Source organism: Chiloscyllium punctatum, chromosome 15, assembly GCF_047496795.1.
Source record: "Chiloscyllium punctatum isolate Juve2018m chromosome 15, sChiPun1.3, whole genome shotgun sequence".
NCBI classification, from domain to species: Eukaryota; Metazoa; Chordata; class Chondrichthyes; order Orectolobiformes; family Hemiscylliidae; genus Chiloscyllium; species Chiloscyllium punctatum.
In genome coordinates this window covers 51,531,982-51,556,013 of record NC_092753.1, presented here as the reverse complement: position 1 = coordinate 51,556,013, position 24,032 = coordinate 51,531,982, and the positions used below count along the sequence as shown (strand labels likewise).

Genomic DNA, 24,032 nt, shown 5'->3' with positions numbered 1-24,032 from the left:
AGGACTGTGCTTCGTACAGGTCCATTTCACTCTTAAATGTTGGCTTCAAAAACCTCTCTGAAATTCTTGCGTTATGGCTGTGTTACCTTCTATTGTTAAAGAGGACCAGACAGGCTTCATAAAGGGCCGCATATCCTCCAATAATGTTAGAAGGCTGCTTAATGTAATTCAAGCATGTCAACAACAGTCAATATAGGGATTGGTGATTCTCTAGATGCAGAGAAGGCATTTGAGCGGGTTGAGTTGCCGGACCTTTTTTATACCGTAGAGCGGTTTGGCTTGGGCGAAGCTTTTATAAGAACTGTTATAAGGTTCTCTACGGTGACCGTCTTACTATGGTCACCACCAATAGGGTACGATCCAGCAGTTTTAGCATTTTTAGGGGCAGCCGACAGGGCTGTCCCCTTTCACCACTGCTTTTTACGTTGGTGATTGAACCAATGGTGGAGGCCATTCGTAGAGATCCCAATATATCAGCTCCAGGAGTGGAGTCAAAATTACATCAGATTTTGTTGTACACAGACAATGTCCCCATTGTTTTTGTCAAATCTAGCAGTGCCTCAACTGATACAATGCATCAGCTTGTTTGGTGCCTTTTCCGGGTACAAGATTAACTTTGCAAAATCAGAGGCTATGTCTATGTGTGGTCTTATGAAGGTCCTAGGTCTTGAAGGCAAATCTCAATTCCCATTTAAGTGGTCACAGAGGGGGGTTTGTGTGTTTGGGCCTATTCATCACTCCAGTCTTTGATTGGTTGTTTAAAACTAATTTTGTTCAATTATTTGACAAATCAAACAAGACCTTCAAAGATGGGAGGGCTCATGGTTAGGTCAAATAGATGTTCTTAAGATGAATATTCTCCCCCGTTTGTTGTACCTTATACGGACGCTCCCCCTGATTTTCGATAAGCAAACGTTCAGGAGACTGAACGGCTGGTTCAGCTCCTTTATTTGGCATCATAAGCGCCCCCTTAAGTTACTTAAATTACAATTAAAACTATCAATTAAGCTCATTTTAATCTTATGTTGGTGTTTGGGCTTATAGGGACACTCTTTCAATATGGTTAGGTATGGAAACCTCTCAGGCAAAGTGTCCCCTTCCTGTTTGCTGTTTTTGGACAAAATGAGGACAGTTAAAGAATATTGCCATAACCCAATAGTTATCAATACTGTTAAAGTATGGAGGACAATTTGGCAGAGGGAAGCCAATATTGGCAAAATATCTTTTCTTGCACCTGTAGTGGGTATGCTGGGTTTTCAACCAGGGATGATAGATTCAGGATTCAAGTGTTGGGCAGCTAGGGGTGTGTCTTGCATGGGCAATTTATTTGAGGGAGATACAATGATGTCTTTTGATCAGTTAGCTTGGAAATAAGGGCTATCTAACAGGGACCTCTTTCGTTTTTATCAAGTTAGGGATGTTATTCAAAAAAAAGATTACACTTTTGACTGATCCCTACAAATCCGACAAAGAGAGGAGGGTGCTCAGTGTGAAGAGTACACTTTCTGTCAGCACTTTATATCATCAGCTGGGAGGTGTCACCTCAGATGAGTTCAATCGATTCTGCAGGGTATGGGAGAGAGAGTTAGGCATTGAGGTCTCCTCAGAGGAATGGGAAGATATTTGGAAAAACGCAAGGAAGGTATCATTTTCAATAGGTCCCAAGCTTTACAATTGAAGATTCTCTACAGGGTCCACTTGGCTCCAGATCATTTGTCAAAATTTAAACCTGGGGTATCTTCAATATGTCCCAAGTGCAAGGTTTATATGGGCATTCTTACCCATTGTCACTGGTTTCAGTGGTAGGCTTCAAACATACTGGAGCACTGTGGTGGGTGCAATGGAGGGGATTTTCAGTGTAAGGGTGGAGAAGGACCTGATTTCTCTTCTTCTTGGCCTGCCCAGTGTGTTCCCTGCAGATGCGCATAAGAAAAAACGTCTCTAAATCGTCACTTTCTGCATAAGAAAGAATACCTTGTTACGTTGGGTGTCGGAAAATCCCCCAGGCCTGTCGGGCTGGCGCAAGTTTGTTATGGAGCATGTCCCCTTGAATTTTCTTACAAGTATGGTACACCAAGTATGGTATCTCTATAAGGCGTGGCAGCCCTTTTTGGACTACTTGGACATAGATTTATTTGCCACACTAATAAGGACTTTTATATAGCTTTAACAATTGTGCTTTACAAGTCCAATATCCAAAGAGGGGGAATTGCAGGGTGAAAATGTGAAAAGTAATGCTCTCGATATTTGAGAGTTCATTCTTGTTTGCTAGCTGTATTATTATTATTATTATTTATTAATTTGTTGTTAGTTATTATTTATTTTGATAAGTCTTTAGTTGGGGTTCTTTTTAAATATATATTTATATATTTATACATTTATACATGAGGGCGGTTTGGGTTTCTAAAATTTTTTTTGGTATTCTTTCTTTGTATTGTTTTGAATTGTATTGTTTTGTATTTGTTGTATTATTTAAAAATATATTTTTCAACAAAAGTATATTTTTTAAAAATCAGGACAAAATACACCTTTTAAAGCCATTGTACCATCTTGAAAGCAATCCAGAGAAATGGTTGTAGGAGCAGTAATTGTCGGGCAAGTTACAAATGGGGTGGCACTCCATTTAACATTAGGGTTTTTAAGAGGTAATGAGTAAAACTGTGCAGAAGTCTCTTCCCATAATGATGAGGTAGGAGGACACATTACTGAGAAATCAAGGAAGACCATCACCAGTACTGTCATGTAGTGCAAAAAGTAGTTCAGTAGTACACAATAAATCAGCTATTGTTTGAACATTCCCAACTCTCAGTAATCATTCAGAGGCTAGACTATCCAAAATGTTAACAGCAATAATTGATTTAAGATGTGAAAAGTCATAGACTCACAGATGTTTACAGCATAGAATGAGGCCATTTGGCCCACTGTGTCCAAGCCAATCAACAAAATCTAGTTAGACTAATCCTATTTTGTGGCTATGGGAGTACAAGTGAATATCTGAATGCAGCTGAAATGGTTTACAAACTTCTCACTTGACCATCCCTTCAGACAGTGAAGTCTAGATTTCCACGACCCTCTGAAAGAAAATAAATTCTCCTCAGCCATCTTTTTAGTCTTCTACTTATCTTAAATCTATGCCTACTGTCATTTACTCCTCTACCAATGGAAAAAGTGATTTCCAGTCGACCCTGTCTATGCCCTAGTAATCATATACATCTCTATCAGGTCCCCTCACAAGTTTTGCTGCTCCTAGGAAGACAACACTCACGTATCCAAACTTTCCTCGTAGCTCAATCTCAACATCAGAACTGGGGAACAAAGACAGTTCAGAGAACTATGCTCCACTTTGCAGAATCAAAACTTAGAAAGATCTGTTAGTCTCAAAGTTGGTACAATGCAGGTCCACTAGAATGATATCAGGATTAAATTACAAAGACAGGTTGCATAAACATTATTTAAATTTCTCTAATTATAAAAGGATGAAAAATTTGAGATGTTTAAAATTAACTGGAATCTGGCAGGGCAGAACTAAATTAGAGATGTTTAGGAGTTAAATCAGGAAGCAATTGTCACACAAAGAGTAATGGAAATATAGCTCTCATGATCAAAACGTCATAAATGCTGTGGAAATTAAACTGAGTTCAATGGATATTTATTAGCTAACCATATCAAAGCATCTGGTGAAGAGATAGATAAATGTCGTTGAAATAAAAATCAGCCATAATCTAACAGAACAGTATATTTCATTAAAGAATTTGATCCCTGCTTTTATGTAAGAAGCTAGTTAGATCTCATTAAAATTTTGATGCTGATGTCAATTAGAACATTTGGTGATGATATGACAGAGTAATTCAGGGACCCCAAGATGAACCAACAGTACAGCATTGGGTTAAAAAAGTTGTGTGGATATGGACCTGTTCCAAGTGCTCGAGTCATGTGACTGGAGTGTACAAAGATCACAAGACAAGATGCATATTACCATTAGGACAGCACAGTAACTCATTGATTAGCACTGCTGCTTCACAATGCCAGGAGCCAGGTTTGATTCCACCCTTGGGCGACTGTCTGTATGGAGTTTTCACATTCTCCACATGTTGGTGTGGGTTTCCCCCAGGTGCTCTGATTTCCTTCCACAGTCCAAAGATGTGCAGGCTCGGAGAATGAGCCATGGGAAATGCAGAGTTACAGGGATGGGTCGTCAGAGGGTCGGTGTGGACTTGATGGACTGAATGGTCTGCTTCCACATTGTAGTGATTCTATGATTAAATAATAGAAATCCGGAGGAAACTGGGTGTCATCTATTTGTGGCAGATGAAAGAAAATCCTCACATTCTGACTGTAGTGACATTATTCAGACATCTGGCACGATATATTGATATATCCATAGAACATGAAATGTGTGATTTGCTTCAACTAAAAACCATTATTTCATAAAAAATAATTCCTCTTACTTAATGCAAACCAGTCAATCAGAAACCACAAATGCACTCAATTTCATAAGGGAACCCTTACACCTGCACTATCAGATTACACGGTTTTCTTTTGCCTTAGAAGAACTATGAGATGGTGGACCATTTTAATGAAGGCTAGCCCTCCTTAGCATTGAAGAAGCCAACTGGACCTTAACTTGGATGTTAGAAAGGAGCTTGCTGTGTTCTGGGTGACATACATCATACAGTTTACCTGGCCAGCACTCATCAGGTTAGTCATGAGGAAGTGATTCAAGAGGGTTATAAAACTAACAGAGCACATTGAAAAACTACATAAAATATCCAGTTTCACTTTTATGCCTTCACCCCCCCCTCTTCATGTATTTACCCACTCAGGGGACAGCCTTTGCCACAATCCATCAGGTCCAAGCTATTTCTACAACTTGTTAAAGGTCTTCTCAAATAGTTCATCCCATTTGGGATAAGGAGACAAAAGGATGCGATTTGGAGACTTAGTCAAAGAAACGTTTGGAGCAGGTTGTTGAAAGCACAGAAGAAGTGGAAAGATTAGAAGATTTAGGCCGGAACTTCAATAGTTTACCAAGTAAGTTCCAAGACAGAAAGGACTACAAGATAGAAAAATGTGAAAGTTGCCAATCAGTGGAATTAAGCACTTGGGAAGGGACACAAGGCAGGGAGAGATTTGTATGTTGGGTTGGGAAAGGAGCTGTGGAGGAATTTGTAGACAAGGGCACTGGTGACAATGGCAACGTGCACTTAATATCAGTACATACTGTGTGGTTTTGTGGCGAGATTGTCTTTAAAAAGCCAGAACAACTCTAATATTAGCTTCACTTGTCTTTAATATCCTGGAGCCACTGAGAAAAACAATGCTTGTATTTTTCTTCCTCTTGTACATACACAGCATTGATGTGGCAGGCAAAGTTGGGTGTCATCAGAAACTGTCTAGTGGTGACATCCAATTTTATCTTTCTTTAAGGGCACAATCACTTATGTATTATCAGACGTCTTGCCTGACATCAAGTAATGATGAGTCATAACTGCATTCAATTCTTTATCAAAACAAAAAGTAGTCGGAAAACTGTTCTACATTTACGTCTTTTTATAGCTCTTGACCTGCTGCCAATGCTCATGTCATTATCATAACTGCCAATCCCATCCAAAAATGACTGAAGCCTATCATGTTCATAATTATGAAAGATCTTTATTTTTGAGTATCGTCTGCTGGTCAACCTCTCGAAGACTTGAATACAAGCTTCGCAGTTTATTACTGCAATAGAATCATAGAATCCCTACTCTGTGGTAGGCCCATTTGGCCCATCGAGACCTCACCAACCCTCCAAAGAACATCCCACCCAGACCTACTCCCTACCCTACCCCTGTAACCCTGCATTCCCCATGGCTAATCCACCTAACCCACAACATCCCTGGTCACTATGAGCAATTTAGCATGACCAATCCACCGAAGCTACACATCTTTAGGCTGTGGGAGGAAACCCATACAGACATGGGCAGAATGTGCAAACTCCACAAAGAGAGTCACCTGAGGGCGGAATCGAACCTAGCAGCAGTGCTAACCATTTAGTCACCATCCCAGGTTATGACTGCCTGCACTGTGACTGATTTTAAGACACATTGACGTCTAATGAACATAACAAGGCTCTTAACATGTGCCTTTTCACCAAGTTTAATGTAGAAACTGGGAAGCTGCTGCCCAATTTGCTCTGCTCTAGAAGTTTCTCACTAACTGTATTATTTGGAGAGTTTGGCATAAAGTACATCGTGTTGCTGTACTTATCCTCTATTAAACATATCTGTAAATGTTAATATTTATCCATTCAGTGCAAGAGAATTTTTTAATGACACAAATCTTAATTACAGGGTGAACCCCGTATCCATGGAATTGGTTTCCACAGTTTAAGTTACCTGTAGTTTAACCGTGGCCCTATAACGTATTATAGGGAACTTTTTGGAACCAGAGACCGGGGGGTGCCGGGAGGTAAATTTCCCATTTAAATGAATGGGTTCGCTCTTATCCACAGTTTCAGGCTTCTGCGGTAGGTCTTGGAACGTAACCCTCACGGGTACAGGAGTACCCCTCTACAGCCAAAATGGGGAGGGTTGTAATGCAGTGGTAATATCACGAGGTTAGTAATCCAAAGAATCGATGTTTCGGGCATGAACCCTTCTTCAGGAGGGCTGAAGAAGGACTCATACCCGAAACGTCGATTCTCCTGCTCCTTGGATGCTGCCTGACCCAGCAACACATTTTCAGCTCTGATCTCCAGCATCTGCAGTCCTCACTTTCTCCTAGTAATCCAGAGACTCAGGCTAATGCACTGTTAACAGGGGTTCAAATCACACCATAGCAAATAGTCATATTTGAATTCATTTATTAAATTTGGAATGAAGAACTAGCCAAATAGTGACCATGAAACAATGTTGATTGTTGTAAAAACGCATCTAATTCACTAATGTCCTTCTCAGGTCTGGGCAAAGTGTGACATCAAAACCTCGGCATTGTGATAGACTCTTAGATGCTCTCAGAAATGCCTAAAAAGCTAGTTGGTTGCAGTAAATCACTATGATCAAAAGAACACTATCACTATGATCAAAAGATCAAAATCACTATGATCAACAGTGGGCGGCACGGTGGCACAGTGGGCAGCACGGTGGCACAGTGGTTAGCACTGCTGCCTCACAGCGCCAGAGACCTGGGTTCAATTCCTGCCTCGGGCAACTGACTGTGTGGAGTTTGCACATTCTCCCCGTGTCTGCGTGGGTTTCCTCCGGGAGCTCCGGTTTCCTCCCACAGTCCAAAGATGTGCAGGTCAGGTGAATTGGCCATCCTAAATTGCCCGTAGTGTTAGGTAAGGGGTAGATGTAGGGGTATGGGTGGGTTGCGCTTCGGCTGGGCGGTGTGGACTTGTTGGGCCGAAGGGCCTGTTTCCACACTGTAAGTAATCTAATCTAATCTAATCTAATCTAAAAAAGGAATGGCTGCACATGAACTGTATGGCATCAACCCAGGCACCAGACAACAATGACAAATCCAGCCCTGTTAAGACAGCAGACTCCTCCTCACTAACATCTAGGGCCTTGTGCCAAAATTGAGAGAGCTGCCTTGCAGATTGTTTGAGAAATAGCCTGACATAGTCATACTCACAGGATCATACATTTATAGGCTATGTCCCTGAACACCACTATCACAATCACTATCACTGGATAGGTTCTGATCTACCAGCAGGATAAACCCACCAGAGGTGGTAGCGCAGTGGTACGCAGTCAGGAGGAAGTTTTCCTGCAAATCATCCTAAATGTGAGGATGAGACTTTGTCTCCACAAGAACTATTTGGTGGCCATTTCTACCAACACTTGATTAGAAATCAAATAAGTGATCTAGAAATGGCGAGGGCACAGAATGTATTCTATACACACCAATGCCCATCAGTAAGAATGGCTCAGTAGTACCATGGTTGATGAAGCTAGCCAAGTCCTAAACAACATAGCTGCTGGACTGGGTCTACAGCAGGTAGTGAAAGAAACAACACAATGGAAAAATCCAGGTCCACTCAACTCCTGGCCTCATTACAATGATAGCCAAAACATGAAGGAAAGTGCTGAACTCCACAGGGGATGTGGAGGTAACTGCCTTTGGCAACAAGGCAACATTTGACTCTGTATAACATTAAGGATTCCAATCAGAACTGGAGTCAAATGAGAATCGGGGGAAAACTCTCTGATGGCTGTAATCATACCCACAACAAAGAAAATTAGTTGTGGGTGCTAGAGGTCAATTATCTCAGTCTCAGGACTTCTCTGCAGGGGTTCCTCAGCAAAATGTGCTAGGCCCAACCCTCAGCTGCTTCATCAATGACCTTCCCTCCTCTTAAAGTCAGATGTGGGGATGCTTGCTGGTGATTGCTCAATGTTCAGGAGCATTCATCCCTGTTCAGATATTGGAGCAGTCTCTGCCCAAAGGCACCATGACATCGTAAGTGGCAAGCAACATTCATATCACATAAATGCCAGTCAATGACCATGACAAACAAGAGAGAATCTAACCATCCCTCTTTGATGTTCAACATCATTGCAATCAATAAATCCCCAATAACAGCATCCTGGAGGGAACCATTAACCAGAAACTGAAGTGAACCAGCCATATAGCACAGTGGCTCTAGAAGCAGATCATAGGCTAGGAATCCTGCAGCAAGTAACTCATCTCCTGACTACCCAAAGCCTATTCACACACAATACTAGAGAGAAAATAAAACTGTTGGAGATGGGCACAAATGGAGTCTGACAAAGAGGCTGAGGGAATTGCTTACCATCTTTGAATTTAATTGGATAAATATTTCTGTCTTAATGGGGGATTGGAGGTTTGTAGGAATTGGTCATTGCTGTCCCACTGATGCAAACAGAGGGCAGGGCATCAGTTCAGAATGTATTCCAAAGTCAAATCTATGCATATTCTGGTATCTCACTAGACTAGGAAACATATTCAACATTGTGGAGTTGCAAATTATACATGGCCTGTAGAAACAAAAGGCCTGATCCATAGTGTGAGAAATTCTCACAATATGACACCAATTGCATGAACTGAGACATCACACAAGAGAGAATATAACTTGATTAAATTACAGATATAGTGATACAATAGATTAAAATACTGATTACACAAAATAGCAATTCTGCAAAATAACTTGGCAAGCAACTGTTCAAAATTAGATAAGAACATATTAAAAGAATGGACATATATTGTAAACCAATTGTCAAAAAAAGCAGTCTTTAACCCAGGAATACTGAAAATGTCACAGTACCAATAAGCAAAGTATTCAGTGATGTAACCTTTTATCCACAATAGGGCTAGAAAGTGTAATTAAACATTATTATAAATCCACAAAAATGACCCTGAGCTTCCAGTTGCCTGCTCCTTCAACACATCACCATGTTCCCTGGCCAACATTTCTGTCTCAGGCTTCTAGTGACAAGCTTAGAAGAACAGCATCTCAAATTTGATTGGGGACCTACAGCCTTCAGGACTCAATATTGAGTTCAATAACTTAAGGGCCTGAGCACATTCTCCCATGTCCTTTACCCACCCACACCCTAAAATGACATGGGCTGCTCTTTCAGCACAGCCAACACATTTTTACATTCTTATGGTTCCCATTAGCAGCTCTTCTTTCCCTCTGGCTCATCATTATTACTCCCTTTGTCTGCCTAACTGTCCTTTTCTCCACATGGGCTCTGTCTCCACTTACCACTTACTCCTTTAACTTCCCCCACCCCAACCCCTGTCTTCAGCAGATGCACCAATCTTTTCTTAACTACCATCAGTTCTGATGAAGGGTCACTGGACCTAAAACGTTAACTCTACTTTTTCGCCACAGACGCTGCCAGACCTGCTGAGTTTCTCCAGCAATTTCTATTTTTATTTCAAATTCCTAGCATTCAAAGTCCTTTGCTGCATATTATTACAAGTTGTCTAAAAGGTGGAGCAATTGTGAGAAAGAAAACTATTTCAATTTGACTTGGTTGGATTGGAATAACCTATTCCACAAGACAAGTGAATGCAATCTCGGACTCAATTTTTTGTTGTCATCAATCTTATGTTCCTTTACTTTCACCATTTTTGGTGAGCATCGAATCAGTGTGACTTGGCTTCAAAGTTGATGAATACTTTAGAATATCTAGCACAAATGTTCATTCACCATTAGAGAATTTAGTGACTGACTGTTCACAGACTTTATTGCCATGACTTGAGTCACAGACTAGCCAATTGGGTTCTTTTTTAATAATTACATGGCAATATGGTGGCTCAGGGGGCTGCACGGTGGCTCAGTGGTTAGCAGTGCTGCCTCACAGTGCCAGGGACCCGGGTTCGATTCCAGCCTCGGGCGACTGTCTATGTGGAGTTTGCACATTTTCCCTGTGTCTATATGGATTTCCTCCGGGTGCTCCAGTTTCCTCCCACAGTCCAAAGATGTGCAGGTCAGGTGAATTAGCCATGTTAAATTGTCCATAGTGTTAGGTGCATTAATCAGAGGGAAATTGATCTGGGTGGGTTACTCTTCAGAGGGTCGGTGTGGACTTGTTGGGCCGAAGGGCCTGTTTCCACACTGTAGAGAAGCTAATCATGCAATAAAAACTTTTGAGCAGGACACAACACATAGCAAAAAAAGGTACTGAAACCCTGGATAATATTTGCCTCAGCAGTTCAGGGATAAGGAGTGCCTTAATTTAGTCTGTGGTCAAGATCAGCTGACCGTATAAGCTAGGAATCAAAACATAACTTTGGTCTGTTTTGCTTAGTGGTTGATTCCGTTGTTTTGTCATTAAGGAATATTTTTAAATGTATAACTCAGTGCTTAGTCTCACACTATGTGCTCTAGTAGAAACATGGTGAGATATTTTCTAAGGGCATCATGTTGTCCACAACCACCGATATCCTTCTCTCCCCCAGACTAAACAGTCATTTGGAAGTTAATCCATACGCATTCTTCTCACTACTTCTGGAACTGGACAATCCCACCACAGAGTTCATTACAAAGCATGGTTTGAAATATCACCAAATATTACACTGATCTCTTGAGAAGGAAACTCTTTTGGGTCAGAAAATGCTGCAGTGGCACATTTCTCAACAAACATTTATTGTGTTTGACTTTACCCCTCACATTTCAGTTTGAATCCTCCATTGCTGGAATGTCAAAATTGAAAAGGCACAACAATGTTTCATCTGCAATCTCAGGACATCATTGACCTAACAAGGAAGGTCCTGGCTCATTACTGTCATCTGTCACATTCTGCATAACTGGCTGTAAGTCCCACAGCCCTTCCTGCACCCCAATGGCCAGGGGGACTTTGAAACAGACATGAGCTTTTGAGAAGAATGAGATTGTAGCCTACATGATGCAGGAATGGATTCCATACTAATGCATGCTAAAAACCTGCATGTTTTTCATGAATCACAAGAAATACAGTGAATTTTCACTGCCACAGGCACTGCAATGACACATGGGTTACAAATTCTGCACAACAGGCTCTGTTCAAGGATCTCTTTCCTCTCAGCAATCTCCTTGTGTATCAAAGTATGGTGTTTACATTCAGTTAATTAATAGATGTGGAATGAAAGCTCCTCTTTTTCATAGAAAACAAAGGGTTGTTATATAAACCTGCCTGGTTCACTAATAACCTATAGAGGAGGAAATCTGATACTCTTACCTAGTTCTGGTCTATATGTGATTCCAGAGCCACAGCAATGTGGTCAACTCATAAATGCCATCTAAAATAGTCTAGCAAGCCACTCAGAGGGCAATTGAGGCTAGTCAATAAACGTTGTTCTTGCTCATGATGCTCACTACCAAGAATGAAAAAAATTGCTTCACACTAAAATGGCTGCACACACTTTGACTATGCAATCATGATAGACGTTTTTGCCCCTTCTGACACCAAGAAGAGCTAAGTAGGATGGGGCTAGTTGTACCTTGTACCGAAAATAACCTGAAAAATGTTCTTCCGCTTGTCAGAGGATTGCTGTATGGTTGCCAAAATGATTTTCATTTAGAAGGACTCAAAGCAAAATGCATTATTTTCCAATCTTGCATTTGCCCAATTTCTATCATCTTACTTGAAAAATCATTACTGAACTCTGATGAAACTCTTCAGCTTCCTTAGTTCACTATTGATTCAATCAGTACCTAGTACACTGCAATCTTTAACGTCATTCAACCTCTTGATGGTTACTTTCTCCGACAGCTAGCCTCGCTTTCCATAAGTACTTTATTGTGTCCACAAGGCACAAAATAATGATTTTGTCTCCAGTTGAAATGCAATGGAAGTCTGAGTAGAGCATGTGGAAATGACAATCTTGATTATAATAAGCCATTTGCCTTTCAAGTGTTTGCTTAAATTCCATTCCATTGTTTGAATAAGTTTATTGGATTGAGTACTACAAAGCAATTTCAAACATTCCCATTAAGTAGAGATGAACAAAATTATTCAGGACCTAATTATAAAAGGAATAAAGTGCAGCTTGACCAAATAACAACCTGCTTATGCTGCTTTTAAAGTTTATTTCAAAACGATGCTCTGGGGGAGAAATCGGTCTTCAGCGATGGTGAATTGACTGCGTGTTTTAATCAGTCCTTTGCCTGGCCATTCAATATAAACCTGACTCTCACATTTTCATATCAAAAGCAGCCTTTCCTCAAACTAAAAATGATTGCAATAACCTGGTGACCTCGAGTATGGAAAGGTCATGAAAACAAAAATCTTCTCAGTATGAACAACCATTCCCAGCACACCAACAATCATTTGAAATACTGTGGTTTTGCTTTGAATTCTAAGGAAAAAGGTCTCTGTTACAAACTGAAGGACGAAAAATGGCACCAACATAGAATCATATAGACGTACAGCATGGAAACACACTCTTTGGTCCAATTCAGCCATGTTGATCAGATATCCTAAATCAATCTCTCCCATTTGCCAGCATTTGGCCCATATCCCTCTAAACCCTTTCAGACATCCATCCAGATGCCTTTTAAATGTTGTAATTGTACCAAGCTCCATAATGTCCTCTGGCAGCCCATTCCATACACGCACCACCCTCTGCATGAAAAAGTTGTCTATTTACCCTATCCATGCCCCTCATAATTTTGTAAACCTCTATAAGGTCACCCCTCAGCCTTCGACGCTCCAGGGAAAACAGTCCCAGCCTGTTCAGCCTCTCCCTTTAGTTCAAATCATCCAACCCTGGCAACATCCTTGTAAATCTTTTCTGAACCCTTTCAAGTTTCACAACATCTTTCCAATAGGAAGGAGACACAGAATTGCATGCAATATTCCAACAGTGGCCTAACCAATGTCCTGTACAGCCACAACATGACCTCCCAACTCCTGTACTCAATACTCTGACCAATAATGGAAAGCATACTAAACGCCTTCTTCACTACCCTATCTAGCTGCGACTCCACTTTCAAGGAGCTATGAACCTGCACTCCAAGGTCTCTTTGTTCAGCAACACTCCCTAGGACCTTACCATTAAGTGTATAAGTCCTGCTAAGATTTACTTTCCCAAAATGCAGCATCTTGCATTTATCTGAATTAAACTCCATTTGCCACTTCTCAGCCCATTGGTCCATCTGATCAAGATCCCACTATAATCTGAGGTAACCCTCTTCACTGTCCACTACACCTTCAATTTTGGTGTCATCTGCAAACTTACAAACTGTACCTCTTATGCTCGCATCCAAATCATTTATGTAAATGACAAAAAGTAGAGGGCCCAGCACCGATCCTTGTGGCACTCCACTGGTCACAGGCCTCCAGTCTGAAAAACAACCCTCCACCATCACCCTCTGTCTTCTACCTTTGAGCCAGTTCTGTATCCAAATGGCTAGTTCTCTCTGTATTCCATGAGATATAACCTTGCTAATCAGTCTCCCATGGGGAACCCTGTCGAATGCCTTAAATTATGCCCATAACAAGCCAAAGTTCCATAATTCCAGCTCTGGATTGGTCAAACTTGTTGAAGCTTGTCATCTGACTATGCCAACAAACCAGAATGCAGCTAGGCCCCACAAGGGTGTGAAATCATAGAGCACTGTGTATGGCATTAAATGTACAAAGCCTGTGGCTATACCTATGTTTGTGAGAAAGTTAAAGATGTGGTCAAAGAGAAGGTAAAATTGATACAGCAAGTTGTAAATCATGGCATAAAGCAATAAATGGACGTCACAAAGAAGATGGAGATTTCACCACTGATTTTGTCATTCTTTTTGAAATACAAGCAAAAACTAGGCATCCATGAGGTACCCCAACACAATCTGCAACATCATGGTCTGGTATATACCTCACTCTACTATTACAATCAAATCAAGGAATCAAGAGGGATGCCAAGAGCAGCACGATGTATATCTAAAAATGAGGTGTCAATGATATCGCTAAACGATTGCACAACTAACAGATAAGTTGTAGGGTCTGTAGTGCTTCCACATATAGTCATGAGAGGTGGCGGACAATTGAACAACTCACTGGAGGAGGCAGCTCCACAAATATCCCCATCCTCAATTGTTAGACTGTACAAGGCTCTGGTTAGACCACATTTGGAATATTAAGAGCTGTTTTCCGCCCTGTATCTGACATTGGAGGTACTCCAGAAGAAGTTTACAAGAATGATCCCAGGGATGAAGGGGTTTTCATGTGAGCAGCAGTTGGGGTCACTGGATCTGAACTCATTGGAGTTTAGAAGGATGTAGAGAGATCTCATTGTAACCTACAGAATACTGAGAGGCCTGGATAAAGAGGACTTGGAGAAGATGTTGCCACTAATAGGAGAGATCAGGACTGAGGGCACAATCTCAGAGTGGAAGTATGACTCTTTAGAGCTGAGGTGAGGAGACATTTCTTCACCCAGACGGTGTAGAACTCATTGCTGTTGAAGGTGTATTTAAGACAGAGATAGATAGGTTCTTTATTAGTAAGAAGATCAAGGGTTAGGGAAGAAGGCAGATGAATGGGATTGAAAACATATCAGCCATGATCAAGTGGTAGAGCAGATTTGATGGGCTTTTTCCATATTTTATCATTTTATAGTCTAATAAAAAGAAAACTTCTCGTCCAGAACTTGCCACTCTCCTAGCCAAGCTGTTTCAGCTACAACATTGACATCTACCTGAAAATATCAAGAATTTCTCAAGTATGTCCTGTATACAAAAAGCAGGGCAATTCCAACTTGGCCAATTACCACCCCATCAGTCTCCTATCGATTATTAATGAAGTGATGGAAGGTGTCATTAACAGTGCTATCAAGCAGCACCTGCTCAGCATTAACCTGCTCAGTTACACTCAGTTTGGGTTCTGCCAGGGCCATTCAGCCCCTGACCTCATTACAGCCTTGGTTCAACATGGACATTAGAACCAAATGCCAGAGGTGAGTTGAGAGCGATAGCCCTTGATATCGAGGCTGCATTTGACTGAGTGTGGCATTAAGGAGCCCTAGCAAAACTGGAATCAATAGCAATTAGGGAGAAAGCTCTCTGCTGCTTGGAGTAATACCTGGCACAGAGGAAGCTTATTGTGATTGTTGGAGGTGAATCATTTTAGGCACAGGACATCTCTGCAAGAGTTCCTCAGGGTAACATCCAGCTTTAGTTGCTTTCATCAATCCCTTTCCCTCCATCATAAAGTCAGAACTGGGAATGTTTGCTGATGATTGCACAATGTTCAGCATCATTTGTAACTCCTCAGATACTGAAGCAGTCCATGTCCAAAATATTTGGATAATAATTGAGCTCAAAAGTGGCAAGTAACATTTGTGCTACAGAAATATCAGGCAATCACCATACCCAAAAAGTCAGAATCCAACCATCCTTGATGTTTAACAGCATTGCCTTCACTGAATTCCCCATAATCCAACATCCTGGAGGTGACCATTGACCAGAAACTGGACTGGACTAGCCAAAAGAAAATCAAGCTATATATAGCATGCTAGAGGCTAGGAATCCTGTGGTGGGTAATTCACCTTCCTGATTCCTCAAAGTCCATCTACTATCTACAAAGCACATATCAACACTGTGATGAAATACTCTCCACTTGTCACCTTCCTGAAGAATTTCCCTACACAATGGAATTCAACAATCTAAAAAAAGGCAGATCACTCCCACCTTCTCAAGGGCAGCTAAGAATGGGCAATCAATGCTGACCCACACAGTGATGTTCACTTTCCATGAATGAATGAAGAAAAATTACAGACAACTGCCTTATGCATACTGACATTGCCAGTCTCAAGCATGGAGTTGACATCATTGCATCCCAATATCATGATGAGTTTCAGCCAAAGGGTCAACGGTGATGAGAAACCTGAACACGCTACCAATCATGACTGATTCCTCATGTTATCAAGGCCATTGCTTTGAAGCGGGAATCCAACACTACTGTATTCAAAGTTTGGGAGAAGATTTGTAGCTCGGGTGCTCGTTGTTGTGGTTCTGTTCGCCGAGCTGGGAATTTGTCTTGCAAACATTTCATCCCCTGTCTAGGTGACATCCTCAGTGCTTGGGAGCCTCCTGTGAAGTGCTTCTGTGCTGTTTCCTCCGGCATTTATAGTGGCCTGTCTCTGCCGCTTCCGGTTGTCAGTTTGAGTTGTCCGCTGTAGTGGCCGGTATATTGGGTCCAGGTCGATGTGTTTGTTGATAACACATCCATTATAGGCAAGCCAAACAGAGAACAGCCAGGGAATTCCTAGAGGCATGGCACTCATCCACAGACTCTATCAACAAACACATCGACCTGGACCCAATATACCGGCCACTACAGCGGACAGCTCGAACTGACAACCGGAAGCGGCAGAGACAGGCCACTATAAATGCCGGAGGAAACAGCACAAAAGCGCTTCACAGGAGGCTCCCAAGCACTGAGGATGTCACCTAGAGAGGGGACGAAACGTTTGCAAGACAAATTCCCAGCTCGGCGAACAGAACCACAACAACTACTGTATTCAAAGCCATGCTCACAATGACAAGAATATGGCAGATAGTGACAGCAGACACAAGTGTCAACTGCATCCACCATTCTAGGTTCAAAGGTATGAGCAAAGTGAAGCTTGCCAGACCGAGGATGATGAGGATTTCACTTGCCTTCGGGAGGCTGGCATGGAAATTCCAGCAGAGATAATGGTGGAAACATGCATTGTGATGGACAACACTGCTTGATGCACGACAGCACTGACAGCTAATCTCATTATAGATGCAGTATGTTCTTCAGCCAAGGAGACTGAAGAGGTTAGTGACCCTGAATAGTTTGATGAAGACTTGCCATTCATTCATTGTTTCCCTCGTTACTGGTGACAGTCCAAACCCAAAAACATTGATGACATGTTTGATTGTATTGATGTTATAGCAGACTGTCCAAAGGCAGCACATGCAGCAGATAAAAATTACTGAATTTTCCTGGAGTTAAGTCTTTCATGTTTGTTTTTTTACAAGGTCAAGCCATTGAAAGGTTTGAATAAAATTAAATAAACACATTTTCACGTATTTACGGCTTTATTGAAACTTTCTTTGGCATGATTTTGACAAAAAGTACATTTATAGGCAAGTCAGCTTACACAGGGACTCTGCTTAACACAAATTTAAGTGTAGATCTGCGAGGATTTAACACATCAGGAGTTCACTGTATTTGTTTGGTATAGTTCACTCCCAATCTCTATATACACTCTGCATATGATTCAAGATAATGAATATTGAACATTGCAGTCAGCCTGAATTAGCTGATATCCAACGTCCATATGGATGCTTTCTATCAGGGACTACTGGGCAGCTTTTTCTTTGTGATCAGTGGAAAGACAGTCCCCCTGGATTCCCAATGATTTAAATTTTGCTGGAGATTCTGGATAGCACAGTCAGTCAAATGCTGTCCTGATATCAAGGGAATCTTTCTCTCTCCTCACCTCCGGAATGTAAGCATTTTGTCCCTGCTTGGACTAAGACAATAATGAGGTCTTGAGTCTCAATGGTCCTGATGAAATCTAAATTAGTTATTTCTAATATTCAATTGTTGGTATTGTTGCGTAAGTACCATTTGATTGAACTGTTAACAATAAATTATAACAGCAAAGTGACAGAATTTATAAATATGCTGGCCTATTATAAATTATATACAATGTATACCTATCCAAATATTCATATACACACAAAATAGTGAGCTTTTCATTGAAAAATATTAGATTCATAGTCAAATTTCCTTTCTTTAGAAACAAAGCCAGGAATGATTATTTTCAAGTAAGGACAGTTAGCCCAGGAAAGGGGCCAGAACTGCAAGATGCATTAATAAGTAACATTGTTATAAAGCAGTTAGGACTGTGTTTTAATCTTGCTTTAAAAAGAAACTTGCTGAAGTTAATCAGTATGTTACTTTCGTGAAAGGAGTGACTCATGCTATGTTTCGAAAGTCTGCTGAGGAATTAGATGTTCAGTTGGTTGACCTTGTGAATAGCCCTAGGCATAAACAACTGATAACCAGAAGCACAAAGAAAGCAAGTCTCAAATGAATTAAGTTTGAAGGTTGGACATGTGTGTCATAAGGCATTTGAAACAGCCATGGGAACAGTATGAGACAAGAATTGTAAACAGTCCCTAACATTCTGCAGGGATATAATTGCTTAAGAATATAAAGACTATCTAGAGGTTACAGAGAGCGAGCGATACAAGATGTAAACTCTCACTTCATAGCTATAAAATGAACTTAAAATATACATTTTATTAAGGGGAACCTCTATAAAATATTGAGATGTTGATATTATGAACCTCAGGTCTATCCTCAAAAGCATACAATAGTTCAGGATGATGTGTTACAGCATGTGGTCGAAGGAAATAGATTAATGCTGACTTTATCCTAATGGTCTTGGGAACTTTGAAGAGTCATGAGCAGGTACCATACTGAAGGGAGGAAAACAAGAAGAGATATTCACACGTTCAGATTTGGACTTGGATGGCTTACTTGTCACAGTTATGCTTCTGTGTCGAAAAGTGTGGTGCTGGAAAAGAACAGCCAGGTCAGGCAGTATCCGAGGAGCAGGACATTCGACGTTTCAAATGTGTTACAGCTGTCTTTAGCTCAGATAAAGCTCAACGCAACCACACATAGACCGCAGTCAATCTTGACGAGAAACAACACTGTTGATGATTTGAAGTGCTAGTAATTAACCAACTTGGATTTGTCTTTGTTGTGGACAGGATATACTCAATCATTGTTTCACTTTGCTAGACAGATGCCTCATTGTGGCTGTACTCAAACAGTTTAGCTGGGAGAAAGGAGTGGGGGGGGGGGGGGTGGGCAACAAAGATGGTTTTCCAAAGATAATGAACTACGGGAGGCCAGAAGTCTTTGATGTTACATTGGCAGGTGACCCTTTAGTGCTGCCTTTTGGTAAGGAGTTGGAAGCTCAGTTTGGTCAAGTAAAATGTTGAGGTTGTAAGTGGTCTAACTCATCTGACTGGGAACAGGATAGAGTCAGTGTTTAAAAATAATAGGTTTGGACTTCACAATATTTATTTGGAAGAAGTTGCGATTCACCCAAGGCTGGATATTGGGACAGAGGTGGGAGAGGTAGAATTGGGTACCTGGTATGATTCTGGGTATTCCCGTGGTGATGATGTGAGAGTGAGAGATGCTTTGGCTGTGATGTGATACATACCAACGGAAGCAAGTGAAGACAGTCCCACTGAGTTCAATAACAGAAGAGAGGTTTAGTACGTACTGGTGTAACTAACAGTGGTCAAAGTGATACAAGATATGGAGAATGAATAGCAATAATGAACCATGTTTAAATTCACAGGTAATGTTGTTTGTGACTGTAGCCGAAGCTATTTTGACACTGCCAGGCCGGTTTAAATAAAAAGAGTTGGACTGCAAATAGACATTAATTTGGAAAGTGATGACTTATTCAAAGATCAAGAGAAAATAGCACCACAATTTTCAAGAGCAGGCACTGCTAAGATGTTACAATTTTTGTAATCTGCCAGAAAGGCCCAATTTGGGTGGTCAATGGTTTCACCAGGCTGTTGATGCAAACTATTTTATCTTTGACACAAAGAATAATATTCAATCAAAAAAAATCTGCTGTGTTATTTTAATATAAATAAATGAGTGTGAACAATAAACCTATTTCTTATTAATTTAAAATATAAGGACAGCTTATTCCTTATTCTTTGAAAACAATGCAAAGTTGTCTTGAATAAATTAATTAGGGCACTATTCTTTCAATTTTTTACATCTCTCATTTGTTCTCTTCCCAAAACCCATGTAATCACCATTCCTCGTTTTCCAAATCAAAATCTGAATAATAAAAAATAGCTTGTGAAAAGGAGATTTATTTATTTTCATATCAGTCTAGAATAAAAGGTTGGTAGGTTGCAATTGAAAAAGAGGAGGAAACCCCTTGTGGAGTGAATCTTAACAAAACTCAGATAGGTGTCATTCTTCATCAAGTTTCATGGAGAGTTTATTTACACAAGGCCTGGTGAGTTTTCTTACACTATTGCTCCAAACTTGTCTCAGTAACGATGCATCGCAGCCCCACAGCTTCTCAGCCAGCCAACACTAGCCCCAACTCTCTTATTTGCCACAGGCAGAAATCCTCACCACTGCCAAAATATCCTGGAATCCCTGGTATCAGCTGTCCTGCACCCTGTCATGGAGTCATAGAGATGTACAGCATGGAAACAGACCCTTCGGTCCAACCTTCCATGTCGACCAGATATCCCAACCCAATCTAGTCCCACCTGCCAGCACCCCGCCCATATCTCTCCAAACCCTTCCTATTCATATACCCATCCAAATGCCTCTTAAATGTTGCAATTGTACCAGCCTCCACCACATCCTCTGGCAGCTCATTCCATATGCATACTACCCTCTGCATAAAAAAGTTGCCCCTTAGGTCTCTTTTACATCTTTTCCCTCTTACACTAAACCTATGCCCTCTAGTTCTGGACTCCCCAACCCCAGGGAAAAGACTTTGTCTATTTACCCTATCCATGCCCCTCATAATTTTGTAAACCTCTATAAGGTCACCCTTCAGCCTCCAATGCTCCAGGGAAAACAGCCCCAGCCTGCTCAGCCTCTCTCTATAGTTCAAATCCTCCAACCCTGGCAACATTCTTGCAAATCTTTTCTGAACCCTTTCAAGTTTCACAGGGACCTAGAGGTCCTGGTAGACAGGGTGGTGCAAAGGAGCGCCATTGTCTTCCCCAGGATTGACAGAGGAGACCATGACCATGACCACTCTACCAAGGTAAGTGCCAATGTCTCTTCTCTACTACCTCACTCACTCTCTCTCTGCTTCTGCACCTACCTGCCACCATGACTCATGCTCTACAACTTTCATTCCTGTATGTTAAATCTAGCTCAGTGGTTCGCTCCCACTCCATTAACACTGCATAGCTTCTGTGCTCTCATTCTTCATCCCTTACTCACCAGGGAAATCTTACCACTCCCCACCATGCACCCACCCCCACCCACCCCACCACAATCTGCACCACCATTAACAGGTGTCATTTTCATCTCATTCATCCCCTTTCATTCAAAATGAAATCGGTCCATAATCAGGCCAAAAGACCCAGGATTAGTGTTGTGGTGCCCAAAATTCGGCTCCTCACCCACTGTGTAGGCAGGATCTTAGCCCTCGCAGATCATGTGGAAATGCGGAAACATCCATATTTCAGCATGTAAGTAAGAAACAATATCCATTGCTATGCTCCTCTCCTATGTTTCAATGAATGATAATTCCATTAACCAAAAACAAAAAAAAATCAGACAGATTTTAATTTTGGGATTTCACTTGTCCAGCAATACCATCTGCTGGGATTACAACAAAATCAAAGAAAAAATGAATGCTACAATAGTACTAAATACTCAATCAAAATGATTTGTACATTTTAAAGATTATACTGGTTATTTTTCACAGACCTCAAACCAAATATATATAGGAACTATCATTAGAACAGAATTAGTTTAGTGTACATGCTAGCAGATTTCTAGCATACTATAAAACAAAATATTTCATGGTAATTTCTGTGCAACTGCCGACTACCAGTGCTAATGGAGCAGAGTTGTCTCTGTAGGTTTTGCACACCATTAATTATGTAAAAAATTATTTCCTGCAATGGAATCAATTAAAAAATTGAAATATATCAAGTGATTTTAGACTTATGCCTCTGAAATAAAAGACTTTACAATAAGTCAAGCATAATTTGTCTTGTGAACATAACTTCTCCAACAAAAGCAGACAGCAATTAAGAATTGCTGAATCCTATACATGCACCTCTATAACAATAGATTTTACATTTTCCCCCCATACCAGAAATTTGCTGCTTTTCTAGTTATTTGAAGGTTCATCCCTTAGATCTCAGATCCAGAATTTTCCACATGAAGAAAACTATGCAAACATGAGGCCTAGCAGCATCTATTCACTTTTCTTTCCCATTTACAAAAGGTGTATTAATCACAAGTTACTTTGTGCTGCTTTGTGAATTCTTGTTTATGGTTCAAATTCTTCTGCTTCCATCAAATTGTAGACAATCATTTCCTCCAAAAGACCACTCACCTTATTCTCTTTTCTTCAGCTTTTCGCAACTGTTCATCACGGCGTAAAACCTCCAAGATCATTTCCTTTTCATTATCCATTAAGAATGAGAGATTGACAATCTCTGTGGTTTTGGACATGCTTCGGCAGTATCAAACTTTGTAACACTCTCCTTGGATCTGTGACACTGGTATTGAAGATTAGTTTTGAAGAAAACTACTGTCTGAGAAATTCAGGAGTCAATGAAGTGAACGTAACAAATGTGAACTGAAATGGCTCAAGGTGACAATCTTCCCAATAAACATGACTGAGTATATGTTCTCCAAAAATAACTCTCCTTGGAATGGCACTGTTAATACTGTTTCAGAATTTACAAATTAACTATTCCTTTGAAGCAATTTATCGACAATTGCTTGTTACACCTTCATAACCAAACTTAGATTCTTCCAGTTCCCGTAACATCAATCTCTGCATTAATCTGTTTGGGTATCATGGCGTTATCTGCATCCACAAGATGTATGCATTTATTTCTTGAAGCTTTGGGTCACCTTTGTTTCTGAAAATAAAAACAGAAGTTAAGTCAATAACATGTATTGTTGAACTTCAATTAATATCCATGAACTAGCTTAGTAAAAGTTGAGCCTAGTATGTCTTTAATAGTGGAAAAACATGTTAAAATAAAACAGTAGCTTGTCATAACAACAAATCAGTAATCCTGGATGTGATATATTTTATAAGTTATTATTTTAACAAGGTGACTAAAATGTTAATATTCTGTCAAATTGTCTGAGGAGTAAGTTATGACTCTATGCTTGATAATGCAGAATTGGCTCACTCCCAAAATATTTTTACTTAGTAAGCTTTTTTAAAGTGAAAATATTTATTTTGATGTGTCAAATGGTTTGTAAACAGAAAAGTATATTTAAAACTATGTGACTCAAATGAATGAAGCACTGGTCTACCCATATCCATCTCAGACACAGGCTGAACATTTTGTATATTCACTGTCAACATGGATCCATGTCAAATGCAACCAATAACAAATTCTGGGTGCATGCCTACAGCAAGTTCCAGTCCCTAAATTGGCACTAACTCCACTTCTAAAGACCAGAGGATCACTGGTGTAGAAAAAAATAGGAAGAATGTCCAATTGTTTACTAAGGATTATCCTTCTGAGGTTAGAGCTGAGGCAAGCTGCTTGAGTTGGTTGAATGGCAATTTATTCTGCATTTGAGTTGGGAGAGTTAATATTTGCAAAAAGTGAGTAGGATCTGCTGGGGAGTTTTAGAAGGGGATGGGGGGGGGGGGGGTGTGTGGTAAATCTGGGGTAAAGCACGTTGCTAAACAAAACAAATCCCACAGAATTGCAGATGCTGGAATCAGAAACAAAGACAGAAATTGCTGGAAATATTCAGCTGGTGTGCCAGCATCTGGGGAGAGATTCCTGAAGAAAGGCTCATGCCCAAAACGTTGATTCTCCTGTTCCTTGGATGCTGCCTGAC

The 24,032-nt window shown here is 40.6% G+C and overlaps 1 protein-coding gene across 5 annotated transcripts in view; it reads right to left on the bottom strand.

Moving 5' to 3' along the window:
• sytl5 (synaptotagmin-like 5) overlaps window positions 1-24,032 on the bottom strand; it is a 190,780-nt gene that overhangs the window by 83,834 nt on the left and 82,914 nt on the right. For 4 of the 5 annotated variants that reach the window (XM_072585109.1, XM_072585108.1, XM_072585107.1 and 1 more), the window contains one exon: window positions 22,552-23,086. The exons of the other annotated variant lie outside the window; for it this stretch is intronic. In XM_072585109.1, coding sequence (XP_072441210.1) covers window positions 22,552-22,670 — 119 coding nt within the window. In that variant the 5' untranslated portion in view covers window positions 22,671-23,086. The remainder of the gene's footprint in view (window positions 1-22,551; window positions 23,087-24,032) is intronic. 5 annotated transcript variants of the gene reach the window in all.